The sequence below is a fragment of the Chaetodon auriga genome, chromosome 15, assembly GCF_051107435.1.
Source record: "Chaetodon auriga isolate fChaAug3 chromosome 15, fChaAug3.hap1, whole genome shotgun sequence".
NCBI classification, from domain to species: Eukaryota; Metazoa; Chordata; class Actinopteri; order Chaetodontiformes; family Chaetodontidae; genus Chaetodon; species Chaetodon auriga.
The window spans coordinates 14,205,056-14,220,283 of record NC_135088.1 but is presented as its reverse complement, the minus strand read 5'-3'; the positions used below and the strand labels follow the sequence as shown (position 1 = coordinate 14,220,283).

Below are 15,228 nucleotides of genomic sequence, written 5' to 3'. Positions count from 1 at the left end.
GTCTGTGTGTGTGCGTGCGTGTGCGTGTGTGTGCTGGTGGATGGGTGTGAGAGTGTGTGGGCGTGTTTGTGTGTGGGTGCGTGGGTGTGTGTGTGTAAGAGAGCAGAGGCTAAACTGTATGTCAGAGCATCTACTCAGGACTCATGTCTCTCTCGTCTTTTTCCTTCATGAGACCTGCTAAAAAACTTCTCCACAATAAAGAGGTGGAGAAGGAGAACACACCCTACTCCCTCGCCTTTCTTTTTTTTTTTTTTCCTTTTTTTTTTAGTCCGATTTTCCCATTGTTTTTGTCTCCATTGTCTTTGAGGATGCATGCACAAATTCAGCATATGAGCTTTTATCATTATAATTATTTGAACTGCCTTTAAATAATGCCTCGCAGTATTCAACATTGGGTGATTGAGCAAACGTCAGTCTTGGTCACTGAGGTGTTATTCTGAGTTCACGCTCAGAACCAAGAGGAGATTCACAAGAAAAAGGACTCTTTGCCGAGAAAAAGACTCCTCATCAAGAGGGACTCAGCAGGATGAGGGCGCCCCGCTCTTAGTCTTCCCCCTTTCCTGTCCTGAAACAAGGCAGAGCTGACAGGAGGAGGAGGAGGAGAGAAAGCCAAGAGGTGATATAAAAAGAGGGGCCAGTGTCTTTTTGGGCACCTCCGTGTCAGATATAGGCGCATGGAGGTGTTCAGCGGGGGACTGAGACTTGAGAGGAGGTGAGGAGGGTGAGGTGGTCTTAATACCACCTCAGGGTCCGTCCCTCCTGGGTCACCCTCTTTCAAGCTCTGTTCAGACCTAATGTCTTGTGTCCAGCTCTATCCAGACTGCGTGGCGATCCAGACGACACGGACTGCAGTTCACACCTGGCATCAGAATGCATCCGAAATCTCTCCAGTAATCACTTGTAATTGGATTTCACTTCCCATTTGCTTTTTTTTTCTGTTGGGAAGCTGCAACTGCATCTAAACAGAAAAAGCACACATTACACACTAAGTCGTTTGGCAGCGCTAAATCAACTGTGTTTGGAACGTTTGCGTGCCCAGTTTTGGGTGCAGTCACAGCTGTATTTGGAGCTGTCCACTTGTGGCCGAGATGCATTTTAATGGTAAGTGTGAACAGGGCCTCAATACCCTGCCTCATTAAAGTGGAATACTGATTAAGTCCTTTCTCTCAGTCTCTTTCTCAGTCTAATTACACGTCTGTGTTCACATCTGTCTCAGAGTCTCTTTTTTTGGTATCGTTCTTTGCCTCACTGTGTCACTTCCTGTGTTTGTCTCTGTGTTTGTCTTAGTATGCATTTGTCTCTCTGTGTCTTTCTCAGTGATTGCCTAAGCACTGACTTTGCTGGAGGACAGACAGGCAGGCGAGGCTGGCTTGGCTGTGAGGGTGAAGGGTGGTGTCGGACGGTGGTTGTGAGGAAGGGGGCGGTCGGGCGGGTGCAGCATCACAGCCTCTCCCGAGTGGGGATCCAGATGTAAGGCCCTGATTGCTCCTCGATCACTGTCTTTACTTTGTGATAGACCTCTTCAAAGCTGTCCCCTTCCACCACAGCTGCAGCCGGACGCAGGATGTGTGAGAGCAAACAAGGAGGGATGGAGGAAGAAAAATGGCACCGACAGTGGCAAGCAGAGAGAGAAGAGAAGCAGAAAAAATGGGATCATTAGGGGGGAGAAAGAGAGAGACAGAGGAAAGGAGGATGCTTATCAAATCAAAATGAAATTGTGATGTTAATTTCCATTATGTATGTATTCTACAAAACATACACATATTTATTCAGTCTCACACACATTCTTTCAGTGCTTGATAAAATGTCACATGCAGCAGCTGTTTCGATTTATTGTAAATTGTAGACAGCGCTGAATTTGTGAGGAAACCTAACATTCGTATTCTGCCGACTGCTGTGATTTGCCCCAAATGCGTCTCTTAAATGTTAAAATGCCCCGAGTCCTCCCAGAAGGCACTCATTTTCTCATCTAACTCATTCAGTTGTGCCAGGAACACGAAAGCGAAGTTCATCTTTGTATGTGTGTGTGTGTGTGTGTGTGTGTGTGTGTGTGTGTGTGTGTGTGTGTGTGTGTGTGTAGGGGGGCTGTTTTATCATTGCCATTTGTTGGCATTAACCAATAAAAAGAGAGGAAAAAAAGCTCTTCTTATCACCATCTGAGGGGCCCACATGAGCACCAGCAGTAGACCAAAAACATGGACAAGCTGCTGTTTCTAAAAGCTTTGAGGATTTTGATGATCACCACTCCACATCAAATAGATAATAAGTACAGTGGAGAGCAAACACATTTGTATTAGCTCACCATACCATCTGGAGCTGAAAGAAACCAAACTCAGATCCACAAGTAAGTATGCAAGATGTGCGTACAGCGCAAGATACCAGTTTGCTACTTAGAAACTCTTACCTGAGAAACACTCTAGGAAGTCTTGTTCTAGTTTGAGGGCTCGGTCCATTCCTTTCCTGGCCTGCTCCTCGGTCAGGCGAGTGTTGATCTCTCTGTTAACATCATCATCAAACACCAAAATATTACAACACAAATGTTCACGAAGCACAGCATATTCACTGTCTGTTAACGAAATAAATAAAAATGCACGAAGAACAGCACATACAGCACATTCTCCAGTGACTTGGGCCGGACAAAGATGGCGATGGGATGGAGCTGAGCTGCTTGTAGTCTGCGCACGGCATTGGCCGATACATCCAGGATGCAGTGTTTCCCCTGCTACTCGCGCACACATGCAGGGAAAGAAATGATGAGGATTAATAGATACAGCCTGTTCTGTTAGTAATTACTTCTGGTAAATTTAGTCATTTAATTAGGCAACAAACCATGAGAGGTTGAGGCTCATTGCTTAAACCTTTCTCTAATGGGGAATGGATTTTACAAAACATTTGGAACATATGACTCAAATGAAAAGTATTTTCGATCGCTGATGAATTCAAATATTATTCTTGTGGCTAATCTTACAATTTTAGTACAAACAGTAATTAACAGAAGTATTTAAGGATTAGAAAAACACATGGAGAACTTCATCATTGCTATTAATTCTTATTTCCTGGTACAACATGCTGCTGCGCACCTGCTCAGCCACCTCGCGGACGCTCTGGACGCTGGTGCCATACAGGTGACTGTTGTACTGGCCCGCCTCGATGAACCGATGGCTCTGGATGTCCTTCTCCATCTGTTCACGTGACGACACAAAGTGATAGTCCCGTCCATCCACCTCGTACTCCCTCTTGGGCCGCGTGGTGTCTGTCAGGCAGAGAACAAAACAATAAAACCAGCACATACGCTCATACCACTTTGCATCTCTTCAATCTCTTTCATTGTAATCAATGACTGCTCTGGGAGGGATGTATTATGCAGACATCACCCGAAAATGGCTGCAGATGGCAGCAGTGACATAAAATTGAAGCCAGGGAGCGGATCAGGTCTCTGTGACTGGCAGCGTCATTACTTACGTGGGACGCAAGATCCAAACTTGTCAGGGAACTCGGACAACAGGTCATCATTTATTCTGTCTTTCACTGGACCCAGAATGATGATGGGCCTCGCATAATGAACTTGACGAAGAGAATAGAAAGAGAGCATTCAGAAAGGGACAAAAAACTAATATGAAAGCCTTCAAGGACCAGTGTGTAAGATTTAGAGGGATCTACTGGCAGAATATAGGACATGGTTTTATTAGTGCAGAATCACCTCAAAATAAGAGTCACTGTGTTTTTGTCCACTTTGAAAGAGCTCTTTATATCTTCCACAGAGTCTGCCATGTTTTCTACCGCAGCCCAGAATGGACAAACTGACTCTACAGAGCATCTTTCACATTTTTTGCATTTGTTGCAGCCACCGTAGGTTCTCCTGCATGCTTGGAAGGAGAGGGGTGAGGCGAGGAGTATTCGGTTGGTTGCAGTCTGCAACCTCTCCACTAGATGCCACTAAATCCAACATTGCGGTCCTTTAAATAATGCACTTCCTTTATGAGCTTACCTTCCACCTGGGTGACTGTCTCATAACTGTGTGAGGTTTTATCTCTCCCTGGTGACAGAACATAGAAGGATACAGCTAAATTTCTTTTTACCATTATAAATGACATTTAGGTTTATGGTTCTCTGTGTGTGTGTGTGTATGTGTGTGCGTGCCTGTATTTCGGTGTAGTACTGAACGTGATGAATTTTGAAATGTCGCAGCTAACACATCAGATGCCATTACTGAAAAGAGCAGTAATCATGTGACTCTGCTGGAGGTGAGGTGTGCTTTGGACTGCAGTCTGGAAGAAAATGTGAATGAACACTGCTTGTGTTTGTATTTGGCAGTGCGTCTAATGTCCACAAATTGGCAGTGAGGCATTTGGAGATGACAAATGCAGTGCCAAAGAGTAGGGTAAAGGGACTGCTCTGTGCCTGCAGTTATTGGCAGTTAACACGTTTGCAGGAGATGCTGCCACTTGCACCTTCAGCTCAGGCATTAATCTTCATGTGGATACACAAAATGAGAATCTGTGTGTGGTTGCTATTTACATAAATAAACATTTACATGAAGCGCGTTTAAAAAAAAGTACATTAAGATATTGTTTGTGCGTGTGTCAGCAAATCATGTTGCTGTGTCCTCCTGCCCATTACTGCAGTGTTAACTGTAATCAGCTGAAGTCCGTAACGTGTAAATGGCAGCTTGCAGTGTCAATACACGGTATATTTATGCTTCACTGTAATTACCTTGAGTGCTCAAGCTGTCTCGACCATGGTCCTGCAACAGAAACGAAGGCAGAGATTTACACACTGGGAAACAGTTTGACTCAAACAGCTCCGGTGAATTAACTCACCCTCTCTTTGGTGTTAACACGAGACCACTCTTTTCTTTCCACCCTGTGGAGACAAGAATGGAGAATAAACACATTACATGATGGAGACACACCAGTCAAGCTACTATGTTTTTTCGATAAATTACACGTAGTTTGTTACCTAATAAACCTGTGCACGTATTTTGTTTGATCAGGGTATTTAGGAACGGTGAAACTCTATGTAAGATCGATAATCCCTCCCGTGCTCACTCACAGTGTGTCTGACCTGTGCTTGCTGGGGATGAAACCGACCTCCTCAGCCTCATTCTGAGGGCTGACCTTACGGGCCTGCCACCACTCCTCGTCTCCACAGTCAAGCACATGCAGCACATCCCCAAACTTGAAGCCCAGTGCCTGACTGAGGAAGCCACAGTCTGCAGTCTTGTCATAGTCAAAAAGAGCCCTGAGTGATAAAAGAATTCAGATCAGTCACTTCACAAAAACCCTTTCAAATACCTTTAAACAATATCATGAACAGTCGTATGATTTACAGCAGCTAAGAAAACATGCAGGGGGCATCCTGCTCCATTAGTATAATTGTACCATTGTTTTCGGCCACCAGTGGCAGCATTGAGCGCTGTGTGTCAGTGCAGGACTCCAGTAACTGAGCGAGAGGAAATTCTGTGCCATCTTTGATTTATACAAAACAGTTTTAGATTGCTCTTGCGTCTCCTTGGCATAAGTCATGTTTTTGTGACTTTACACACACCTGACAGTGGTGTGAATTCTGCTGAACTGTTGCTGAGAAGCTCACCTGCCCTGCCGTTGTTTCTGTTCCAGCTTTCATCAGCACACAATGGCTTTCATGGGTGCTTCTGTCATCCAGCCATTCAGACTCACTGTATTTACACACGGGACCATGGCTGGGCCCTCTTGCAACAATATGGCTGCAGCCACCATCCTGTGTGTAACATGTGCCTTACACGTGCTTACGGTGTAACTGAGGTATAGTTTGCACATGATGATGTCTTATTTTTGTATGTGAGGCACAGGAAATCTTAACTCGAGGACGTAGTGAATGCCTTGAATCTGCTTGACACTCAAAGCCACCATGAGTCATACTGTGGTACATGGCGTCTTCAGTTTTTGTTGGACTGTGTAACCTAGCAGTTTAGCTCTGAGACAGGCTTACCACATTATGTAAATTTGTGTTATCTATTCCTTTTCAGTTTGTACCTTTTACTAAAAGTCTTAAGCCACGAGCCAGCATAAGCTAAGACATGAATCTTGACCTGATTAAGAAATAAAAATATAGAAAAGGCTAAAATGTATAAAACCGTACTTATTGACTTTTAAGAGGCAGCGAACTGCTTAGCTCAGAGGACGTTTTGATTGAACTGGAGTGCCAGTTTACCCACACAGCCGGCTTCAGACAATATTTGAAATTGCACACGTTTGTTTTCCTCTCCTGTAGTGTACCTGACGTATTGTTTCTCGTACATGGTGCCTCGTATTGTCAGTTTATCTCTCTGTTCTGGCGTCCACTCACACAACTCCAGAGCTTCTCTGACTTGTGCAGCTTCGTATGGTCTGCAGTGCATTACTGCTCCAGTAATTAAGGGATAAACATGGTTTCTTAAGAACAAAGTCGATACTAGCTTGCCATGGCATATAGTTCAATAGTAATAAGCAAATTCCCTCTGATGACTGTGAATCATATTCTAACTACATTTCAGCTCTACAAAGGCTTTGCACCAACACCAACTTTATCATTTTAAAAACAACAGTTGGCACCATAACAGCGCTTTAGTGGATGACTGGCTTTGCTCAAATTATGACTAATTATATGACAATGATGCTACAAAAGATTCAGTCTTCTAAGTGCAGAACAGTTCAGAAATGTCACATATAAAGTCCTCTGGACCTAAAACAGCTGCATTGAAGCATAGCACCAACATTTGTTTTGGCTAAATATGCTGAACAATGTTGGCTGGTGTGCAAATTTAGATGCGTTTGCATCAAGATTATTAACATTACCTAACAAGCTGATTCTCTAATCAGTCAAAACACCATCTCATTAGAATCTGCATTAAATTAAACCAAACCTACATATTTTTAATTCTTTGAAATAGACAAACTGCAAATGTAGAAATGTAATCACAATTACTGTAGCCCATTAGCTGTGCATCATTAAGCTAAAGGCCTTATCTTGGAGACAGTTTGATCTGTGTAAAACTGTACCAGTGGTACTATTTCTACTTTATGTGTGAGACCTGATGTAGAAGCCTCTCTTTGGGTTGCTCCTTAGCGTCGTGGTCCCAGAGCCCATGCTGCTGTTCATCAGCTGTTCCCTCAAGTCATGGATCTTGGCCTCAAAACGGCTGTACTCTGAAACAGAGACATACAAGTGCATACAGTAAAGATCCTTTGGCCTATGAAAAGAATTGATAGAGATGCACAAATACCACGTTTTCTCTGCTCCTCTGAGGACTGATCTAATTAAAAATCTGACTACCTCACTGTATAGAACTAATTTGAATGATTTTTATGTCAGGGTACATGAGGCCAGGGACTGCTGTGTCGTTGAATTCTGTTTGTTTCCAGCAGTAATTAAGAAATTACTAGCGAACACTGTGTTTCTTTGCCCTAATTTCAATCCCATTTTATGTTTTTGAAATAGTCTGTTTTTGAAATATTCTGCTAACAAACAACACAAACACACAGACAAATGGGACTCTGCTGTCACTCTTCAAATGGGGCTCCATTAAAAAATCTTGGAAAAAGTAGATGTGCAGTTAATTTTAAATGTGGATTTGAAATTCTTATTTATTATTTAAAATTAAAAAAAAGCATGACGACACTTTATGAGACTAATTTACTTTGTACAATATAAGAAAGGGGACATTTGTGTTTGAGGGCTTGCTATGTGTGACTGTTGTGGCTTTACCATCGGGTCTGTACTGAGCGATGATGGTCACTGTCTGGCCAGCATTCTTCAGTGCTGCAGCTGCCTGCTCGTGTGTGGCCATACGCAGGTCCACGCCGTTCACCTGACGCACACACAGCATGACCGTAAATGACCACAACTGAGTCAATGCATTATTGTGTGTGCCAGAACTTTACGAAGATAAGAGTGTCTTTACGCTGAGGATCTGATCGCCCTTGTGCAGCTCTCCGCTGAGGTCAGCTGGCCCCCCAGCCAAGATGAAAGAGATGAAGATTCCCTCTCCGTCCTCTCCTCCAACAATGTTGAATCCCAGACCTGTGGAGCCTCGGTGGATCAAAACTCTGCGAGGCTCCCTGGAAGAGAGATGGAGGAGAGGAGAAAGGCAACAGTCATGCTTTCAGTAATACAATTCACAACACAAACAGTAATACTGCTACACCTACTACTGCTAAGTACTAAGCCAGTACGCAGTATATGATGTTTAGCTGAAGGATCACTGCTCACCTGGGAATCTCATCATCTCCCATCATGCCATGCAGAACGGGAGAAAACCGACTAGGTGAGGTGGGAGTGAGGGCTTGTGGGTAATCTGACCCAAGATAGTTGGGGTGGCTGAGTTCGGTATCCATATGGGAATATGCTGGAAAAATACACACAAAACCAAAAGCAGTATAACGTACCAGGCAGGTGTTGTACACAGGTTTGTAACATCTTAATGCAGCTCAAACTTCTGGCTCTGCCTTTTTTTTTGTGCGTGTTCAATGTGAGAAATTCTCTGTAATCATCTCATGAAAGCCCATCGCAAAAAGTACTGCATGCTCAGATTTTTTGTTATAAGGGCAGATTTTCATCAAGCGGCAGCACGAGGTCAAGGAAAGTTTCTGTGAGGATGAAAGAACAAAACCCTGAACCTGTGCACCTCGGCTTTGAGTTTTCACAGCATTCCCACAGTCATCTTCAGTGACTGAGAAAGAAAAGCTATTCCCTCCACTCCATTTTTTGACTCCTTCACAAGGCTGAAGAAAAATCGCTCATTTTTGTGTGTGTACATTCTTAGAAATGCTTAAAGGCGAGACATTTGGTGTCTGTTTTCTGGCCTGATTTCAGCTAAGCACACTGAGCACAACTCAATGTGCCAGTCATCAGAGAGGGGCTTACTGCTGGTGAGGTCTGGGGGGTTGTAGGAGTTGGTCAGGAACAGGTTGTTGGGCTTGGCCACCCTGAGGTACACCACCTCGGCTGTGTTCTTCAGAGCCCCCACCGCATCCTCATGCATCACATCTTCCAGACACACGTTGTTCACCTGATTGATGACGACAAGCAGAGACACACGATCAGGATCACCGACTGCAGACTGCAAGGCTCAGTGTTACATGGAGCTGCTCGGAACGGTGAGTCCCTCATCTCATACTGACACACATGCACGTACATTTACGTCGAGAGACAACACCAACAGATCAACCTTAGATCAACATTTAGCAGCAAAATTTTTGCAATGAAAGTCTGCTAAGAATGTCAATTTTAAATACTAGAATAATCATCTTCATCTTATGTGTTATAACACAGATCTCAATTTAAATCAAAAGGAAATATGCAAATTCCCACCCTTAACTAGCACTGTGTCAAGAATATTGTAAAAAAACAGCATTATTTCTTGTGACTTGATATAGCCATTAATGGTAAATATATTTCTGAACAGGTTCATAATGAGCAGAAGCATGCTGTCTTATCCCATTTAGAAGCAAAGCACTTGCTCAGACACCATTTAGCAGAAACCAAGCACCATTTTGAGGTTGCTGGTGTTGAGCTCGCCATCAGCTGCTGTGTTACAGTGTCCTCCAGCAGATGGCAGCAATGCTGCTTGAGATGCATTGTGGCAATACTACAGTTTAACAATTGTCCCATCCTACACATCTATTAGCATGTTAATGGCAGTAATTTCAGGCCATGGAAATTACAGCTGTAATATATCTTGGCACTTGATACATCAATGCTATGCAAATGTCTGTGTGTGCCTGTGTGTGACTGTGTGCTCAGAAGGTGAGAGTCTGCGGCTATCAATGGTGTGTATTTGTGTGGGCACGTATCTCTGCACGCTAGCTGTTATTACACTAGAGTGACCAACCGCTAAGATCTTGTCCCCGATCTGCAGACGCCCATCTTTATGAGCCGCGCCGCCTTCAATGATCTTGGTGACATAGATACTGTTATCTCCTGGTATGTGCTGGTTTCCCACCCCTCCAGCAATGCTGAAACCTAATCCTGAGAAAAGGGGAGAGACGGGAGAGGCAGAGAGTGAGCATCAGAGGGATGGGTTAACACACAGCAGATTTGCTAAATCCAGAGGGCACAGCTTAGCTGGGTATAAAGGATCCTTCAGCCCACACAAAAGCGTTGATGCTGTACACCAGTCCACAGTTCCACATACCTTTAGGCCCTTTGATGAGTTTGATTTCAGTGACTTTCTCCGCTGCTGGTTTTCTGCGGAGAACATAGAGGCGGACGATAGCACCTGCCTCCTTAAGAGCCTCCACAGCTTGGCTGTGTGTCACCTCCCTTACATCAACATCATTCACAAATAAGATGCAGTCGTTCACGCTAAGAAACAGAGAGAGGGAAAAGACAGCATGAGGTTTTGTTTTGGTGAGGAAATCAGGTGTAATCCTCCACCAGAAGAGGTCAGGAGCAGTCAGTCTCCAGCTGCATCAGGGATCCTGTTTCAGCCCAGACATCTGGCCTTTTCTCCCAAGTTTCAGTATACAATATTAAAGAGGGCAGAAACCCTTCTGCTATTGATTTAGCAGGAAGGTTAGCTGCAGCAGAACTCTCTTTGTGGTAACTGATTTTGAAAATGATGAAGAGTTGATACGTAAAGTGCAAGTGACAGCCTGTGTGCAGAACACAAGCTGATTTTCAGGCAAGAAGATTTTGATGAAATAGCTATTTTCAGACGCAGGCATTCTTCCTCCGAGGGCCTGAAAACCCTACTTATCACTATTCCATTCATGTGTTTAAAATTGATTTTTACAGCCAAGAAAACTGTAGTGTGTAAAATTTTGTAAGACTGAAATAATTCTTGAGGGCTGCAAGAATTTTATAGAATGAAGCTTAGCGAGAGTTCATTCAGGAGGACTATCTCCATGCCCGCTCTGTTTACATTTGTTCTCTCTTTCTTGCCTTTTTTCCGCTTCCAACTCAATCAACCAGCTGAGGGCGTTCACTCTTTCCGTTAACCAATCAGACCTCTGTGAGACACTCCTTTCTCTGCTCTGTCCATGCTGTGCAGTTTTCATCACAACCTGCATCCATTTGTCCTGTTCCACTGGACATAGGGCTATTGGGCATTGGCATCCATCCAGATATTCGTCCATTGCTCTTCACCTCTTCACCACCACTAACTAGAGTGGACTCCGCCGGGGCGGGATATTCCTGCACAGCTCATGTCATAACTGCCCTCTTAAAATGATGACATCTCAGTGGGGTCTAATTGCAGAAGACTTGCATATATCTTGAACTTCTCCTATTGTGCACACTATGTCAGTTTTTTTAAATTACTCTTAAGCCTCTCTTTCAATTATGTCTCTCCTGATTGAACTGAGAGACATCACTACAGCTGTCGCCATAAGGACCCAGTGCTGCAGGATTTTACACAGTCCTAGCTGCATATTGTTTCTGAGGCATTGTTATATACTCTTTGCATGTAGAGAGGAGCACATTTTTGTCCTACAGTAACAGTAGTCTGGCATAGGATTTTACACACAGCCTTTATTAAGATAAGAAGAACAGATTATGTACATACTGGGTGAAATGGTCCAACTCAGCGCTATTAAACCGCACTCTCATGAACCTCACACAGCTCTTTTTTTTTCTGATTTTCAAGGATTTTTCAAATACATCATCAGGGCCGTTGAATCACTCACTGTGGAATAATGACCCAGACAGCTTTTTTTGTGGTTGAATCATCAAATAGAGACTGTAAACCATCTGAAAGCAGCGTGAATTTTACACCCATAAATGGCATTTTTGGTAAGGTTTTAAAAGAATTCCACTTTTTAGATCCTAGGAGAAGTCATAGTATGTTCCTCAAGATATTTGAGATAAGTTGATCATAACGTACAGTTAAGCCCAAGGAAAAAAAAGAAAAAAAAAAAACTGCATTTAGGCAAATATAAGCGTTTTCTTCAGGCTTGCTTTAAATTCTCTTTAAAGTCGTTCCAGATGGACGTTTATGGGTCAGCGGTAAAGAGGTAGAAGGATGTGTCTGTGCATAGCTTATTTATTGCAGTGTAATCGAGAAAATGGCTCACAAAGTGCTCTTTTTTACTAAGAAAGGCAAACACTGCACTACAGCCTCTTATGAAGGTGGGAAAGCAAACGTGATATTATTAAATATTCTTGCAGCGTGTTCCTTTATAATTTGATCCTCCTGAACTTTAATTTAAGGTGCCACAGGCCACAGTTTATTGATGAGGCATAAATTTATGTTCTATATTATACAATTAATGTCTGCAATATTTGATCTAAAATATGTTGCTGCTGCTATTCCACAGATTTTATTCTTTTAATATTAAATACTTACAGTGAGATCATGGAGTTTTATTTAATGATGGTAAAACCTTTTTTGTTTTTTCTTACCATTCATGTGCTTGCAATAGGACCTCTTTTAACATATGGAAACACTGCCTTTTACTCATTTTAGATCTAGGAAAAGCAAGTGGAGTAGTTTGAAGACCTGTAAAAGTAGTAGAGGATGTTGGGTTGAGGCATTCAGACCTTGAATTAAACAGGCAGGTCTTCTCTGATGTAACTTTGATGCTGAACGGGCCGGACGGTGAATGGTGGTACAACACTTTGGGCTTAGAATGATGTGCGGTTCTACTTAGGCTGTGTCTCTCCTCTGAGTGTGTTTGCAGGTAGCAAGTTGTCTGCATCAGTGAATGCAAGAAAGAAAATGGAGACTGTAGACCAGCATTTCTGAGTCGTCTGGTTTTTGATTTCTGGACTGTGGGAAGATGGATGCATGCAAGGGGGCCGGCTTAGTGTTTTCTGTAACATATGTGCGTGTTTCACCTCAGCCGTCCATCCTGAGCCGCCGCTCCTCCAGGTATGATTTTGGTGATGAAGATGCTGGGGTCGTCGCCCACATGAGGGTTGTCTGTTCCTCCCGCTATGCTGAAGCCAAGGCCTGAGTTACCCTGCAGGAGCAAATCCGAACAGGAACGCATTACGGTTTGCACCAGGGGCATTCGGCCGTGGCTTTAGAGAGCGGAGACATGCCAGCAATGATAGATACGATAGAGCTGCAGAGGAGTAAGCATGTAAATATGTCTAAAATCAGATTTTAAAGATCACTTTCTCAGACTCACTCTCTCCAGCGTGATCTCCTCATACTCGATTTCCCCTTCTGTCCCATTCACCTGTCACAGAGGGATGTTAGTTTACAGAGGGTAATTTTGAGAAAACTTGATTTCAAGGCTTTTTCTTTCCAAACCAGTGGTTCCCAGTATCTTCCTTAAGGGGCCTGATTTCTGTCATTGAGTAATGACCCCTGGCTAAGTGACATATTTTATGGATTACATTCAGTGCATAACAATAACAGTATAGAACAATATAATTACCCTGAATAGTGAATGCAATAACTGAAGGACGTTTGTGTAAAATGAGTAGATTATTTCCTGCGAACATCTCCCTGCTGCTTGGTCACTGTTCTGTTTGCTCGTTGATCATTTTAACTGCCTTCGTTTCTAATGCAGGAGCAGGCTGTTAAGCAGAAAAAGAAGGGCTCTGTGAACGCAGCTTATGTAGGTCTTCACTGCCTTTATCTTGTGAGATGCCTTCATCCCCCCTGTGAAGCTTTGGCGACCCCTAGTGGGCGTTGGAACCCCAGCTTGGGAACTGGTGGTTCAAACAATTACACATTTTTTTTTTTCTAAACTGTTTGTACAAATGATGTATAAGGAAAATTAAGTGCGTTATCCTAAAGTCAGCTAGTGTTGATGCAGCATCTGCCCTCTGGCCTTGATCATCATGTGCTATTCATCCACTGACTCAGAAGTTCTGGATGGGGGATTTCCCATCAGCTCCTGAACACAGCATCATCACCACCAAATTCTAATTAAGCATCCCTTAACAGAAGGTTCTGTTCACTACATTTGATCCAACATTGTTCTGCTCCTCTTTGACATAGTATTTGAGTGTGGACCAGTGCGGTACATGGCTGATGATAGCAACTCTGTTCTTTTTGTGTAATTTGCCTTCTGTCTGAACAACTGCTACACATCAGCTTTACCTCTGCAATTAAACAAGTCCCAGAGGAAGAGGGAATTTAAAGAACTTCAGACTTCACTGTTTTGGTGCTGACCTAGAAAACAACTTTTCTTAGTGCTGTAGTGGTGCAAAAATACTGGTCTGCGATGGGAGGCTTTTCTCCGAGAAGCCTCGTTTTCTAATCCCTTACAATTCCTGACAATATGTTCAAGGTGTTTCACTGCTTTCATTTTGGAAATGGCATCATTAAAGAATCAAATTATTTTTCCGTTCTGTCAAATGTATATCAAAGGGAGAAACCTCATTTTAATTAACAAGGACTCAAATTAATTACTGTTATCATTCAGATTAAAACAGTGAGCAAAGGCCTACCTGGATGCTGGGAAAAGAACGGAATTACTGATAATACAGACTGAATACGAAGGCAGTAAAGTCAGTCATGTGGTCGAGCCTAACATAATAATACAATAAAGGGAAGATTAAACATAATCCTTACATATGGGGAGCCATCGAGTGTGTCAGTGTTCACCACCACTGGAGGAGTATTTCCCTGGAGGCAGAGAGAGGAGGAACATGATTAAGAAATAATGGCAGAAACTCAAAGATGAGGCGGCTCCTGGATGAGCTCTCAGTATATCCCTGAAACCTACAGTCACAGCAAAGACTGATGGCCATTTTAGCTCGTAGCTGTGATAGCAGTATTCCTGCCCTGTTGTGGTTGGCACTCTGCTAAAGGTGAGACAGCACTGCTGGAGAGCCATTTGTTATTATCCACTGATGGACACAGAGTCATGCCAGCCCCCCGTGGTTTGTCCAAACTCTTGGTCTTTTGGTTTATGGGTCAATGATGTGACATTTCCTGTGTCCGTGTAGTTTGGTTAAACTTAGCAGGGTTAACATTTCTGAAATAATCTTATTAATTACTTACATAGATTTTTTTTAGAACTTAGTCTAACATTTCCAGTTTTCAATAAATTTGGAGATAATATTTGGGGGATGATGGCAAATATGTCAGTGTGGTATAACTGTGAAAACTAGTTTAGCATAATCTTACATTTGAACTAGTTAATAAAAGTAATGGACCACCATCGTTGTAAATATTTTATTTAATTTAGAGATAACTTCTTGCAGTCTCAAGGTGGTGTAACCACCATTTAAGGAGCTATTTGGTTAATGACAGGAAATTACATCGCAGAGAAGCACCTCTGATGAGCTTTACTGCTGCATGCCAAGGTT

General features: G+C 43.0%; 1 protein-coding gene across 10 annotated transcripts in view; it reads right to left on the bottom strand.

The window, feature by feature from the left end:
* Nucleotides 1–236: 236 nt before the first annotated feature.
* The window catches only part of dlg4a (discs, large homolog 4a (Drosophila)), a 63,387-nt gene continuing 48,395 nt past the window's right edge, over nucleotides 237–15,228 (bottom strand). For 5 of the 10 annotated variants that reach the window (XM_076750745.1, XM_076750747.1, XM_076750744.1 and 2 more), the window contains 19 exons: nucleotides 14,489–14,542; nucleotides 13,092–13,142; nucleotides 12,796–12,920; nucleotides 10,154–10,323; nucleotides 9,851–9,987; nucleotides 8,884–9,028; nucleotides 8,230–8,365; nucleotides 7,922–8,078; nucleotides 7,726–7,828; nucleotides 7,052–7,166; nucleotides 5,053–5,241; nucleotides 4,821–4,863; nucleotides 4,714–4,744; nucleotides 3,989–4,036; nucleotides 3,463–3,564; nucleotides 3,081–3,253; nucleotides 2,610–2,722; nucleotides 2,405–2,496; nucleotides 237–1,547 (listed from right to left, as the gene is read on the bottom strand). In XM_076750745.1, the coding sequence (XP_076606860.1) occupies nucleotides 1,441–1,547; nucleotides 2,405–2,496; nucleotides 2,610–2,722; nucleotides 3,081–3,253; nucleotides 3,463–3,564; nucleotides 3,989–4,036; nucleotides 4,714–4,744; nucleotides 4,821–4,863; nucleotides 5,053–5,241; nucleotides 7,052–7,166; nucleotides 7,726–7,828; nucleotides 7,922–8,078; nucleotides 8,230–8,365; nucleotides 8,884–9,028; nucleotides 9,851–9,987; nucleotides 10,154–10,323; nucleotides 12,796–12,920; nucleotides 13,092–13,142; nucleotides 14,489–14,542 (2,091 nt within the window). In that variant the 3' untranslated portion in view covers nucleotides 237–1,440. The remainder of the gene's footprint in view (nucleotides 1,548–2,404; nucleotides 2,497–2,609; nucleotides 2,723–3,080; nucleotides 3,254–3,462; nucleotides 3,565–3,988; nucleotides 4,037–4,713; nucleotides 4,745–4,820; nucleotides 4,864–5,052; nucleotides 5,242–7,051; nucleotides 7,167–7,725; nucleotides 7,829–7,921; nucleotides 8,079–8,229; nucleotides 8,366–8,883; nucleotides 9,029–9,850; nucleotides 9,988–10,153; nucleotides 10,324–12,795; nucleotides 12,921–13,091; nucleotides 13,143–14,488; nucleotides 14,543–15,228) is intronic. The other 5 variants (XM_076750746.1, XM_076750740.1, XM_076750743.1 and 2 more) reach the window with 4 other exon arrangements.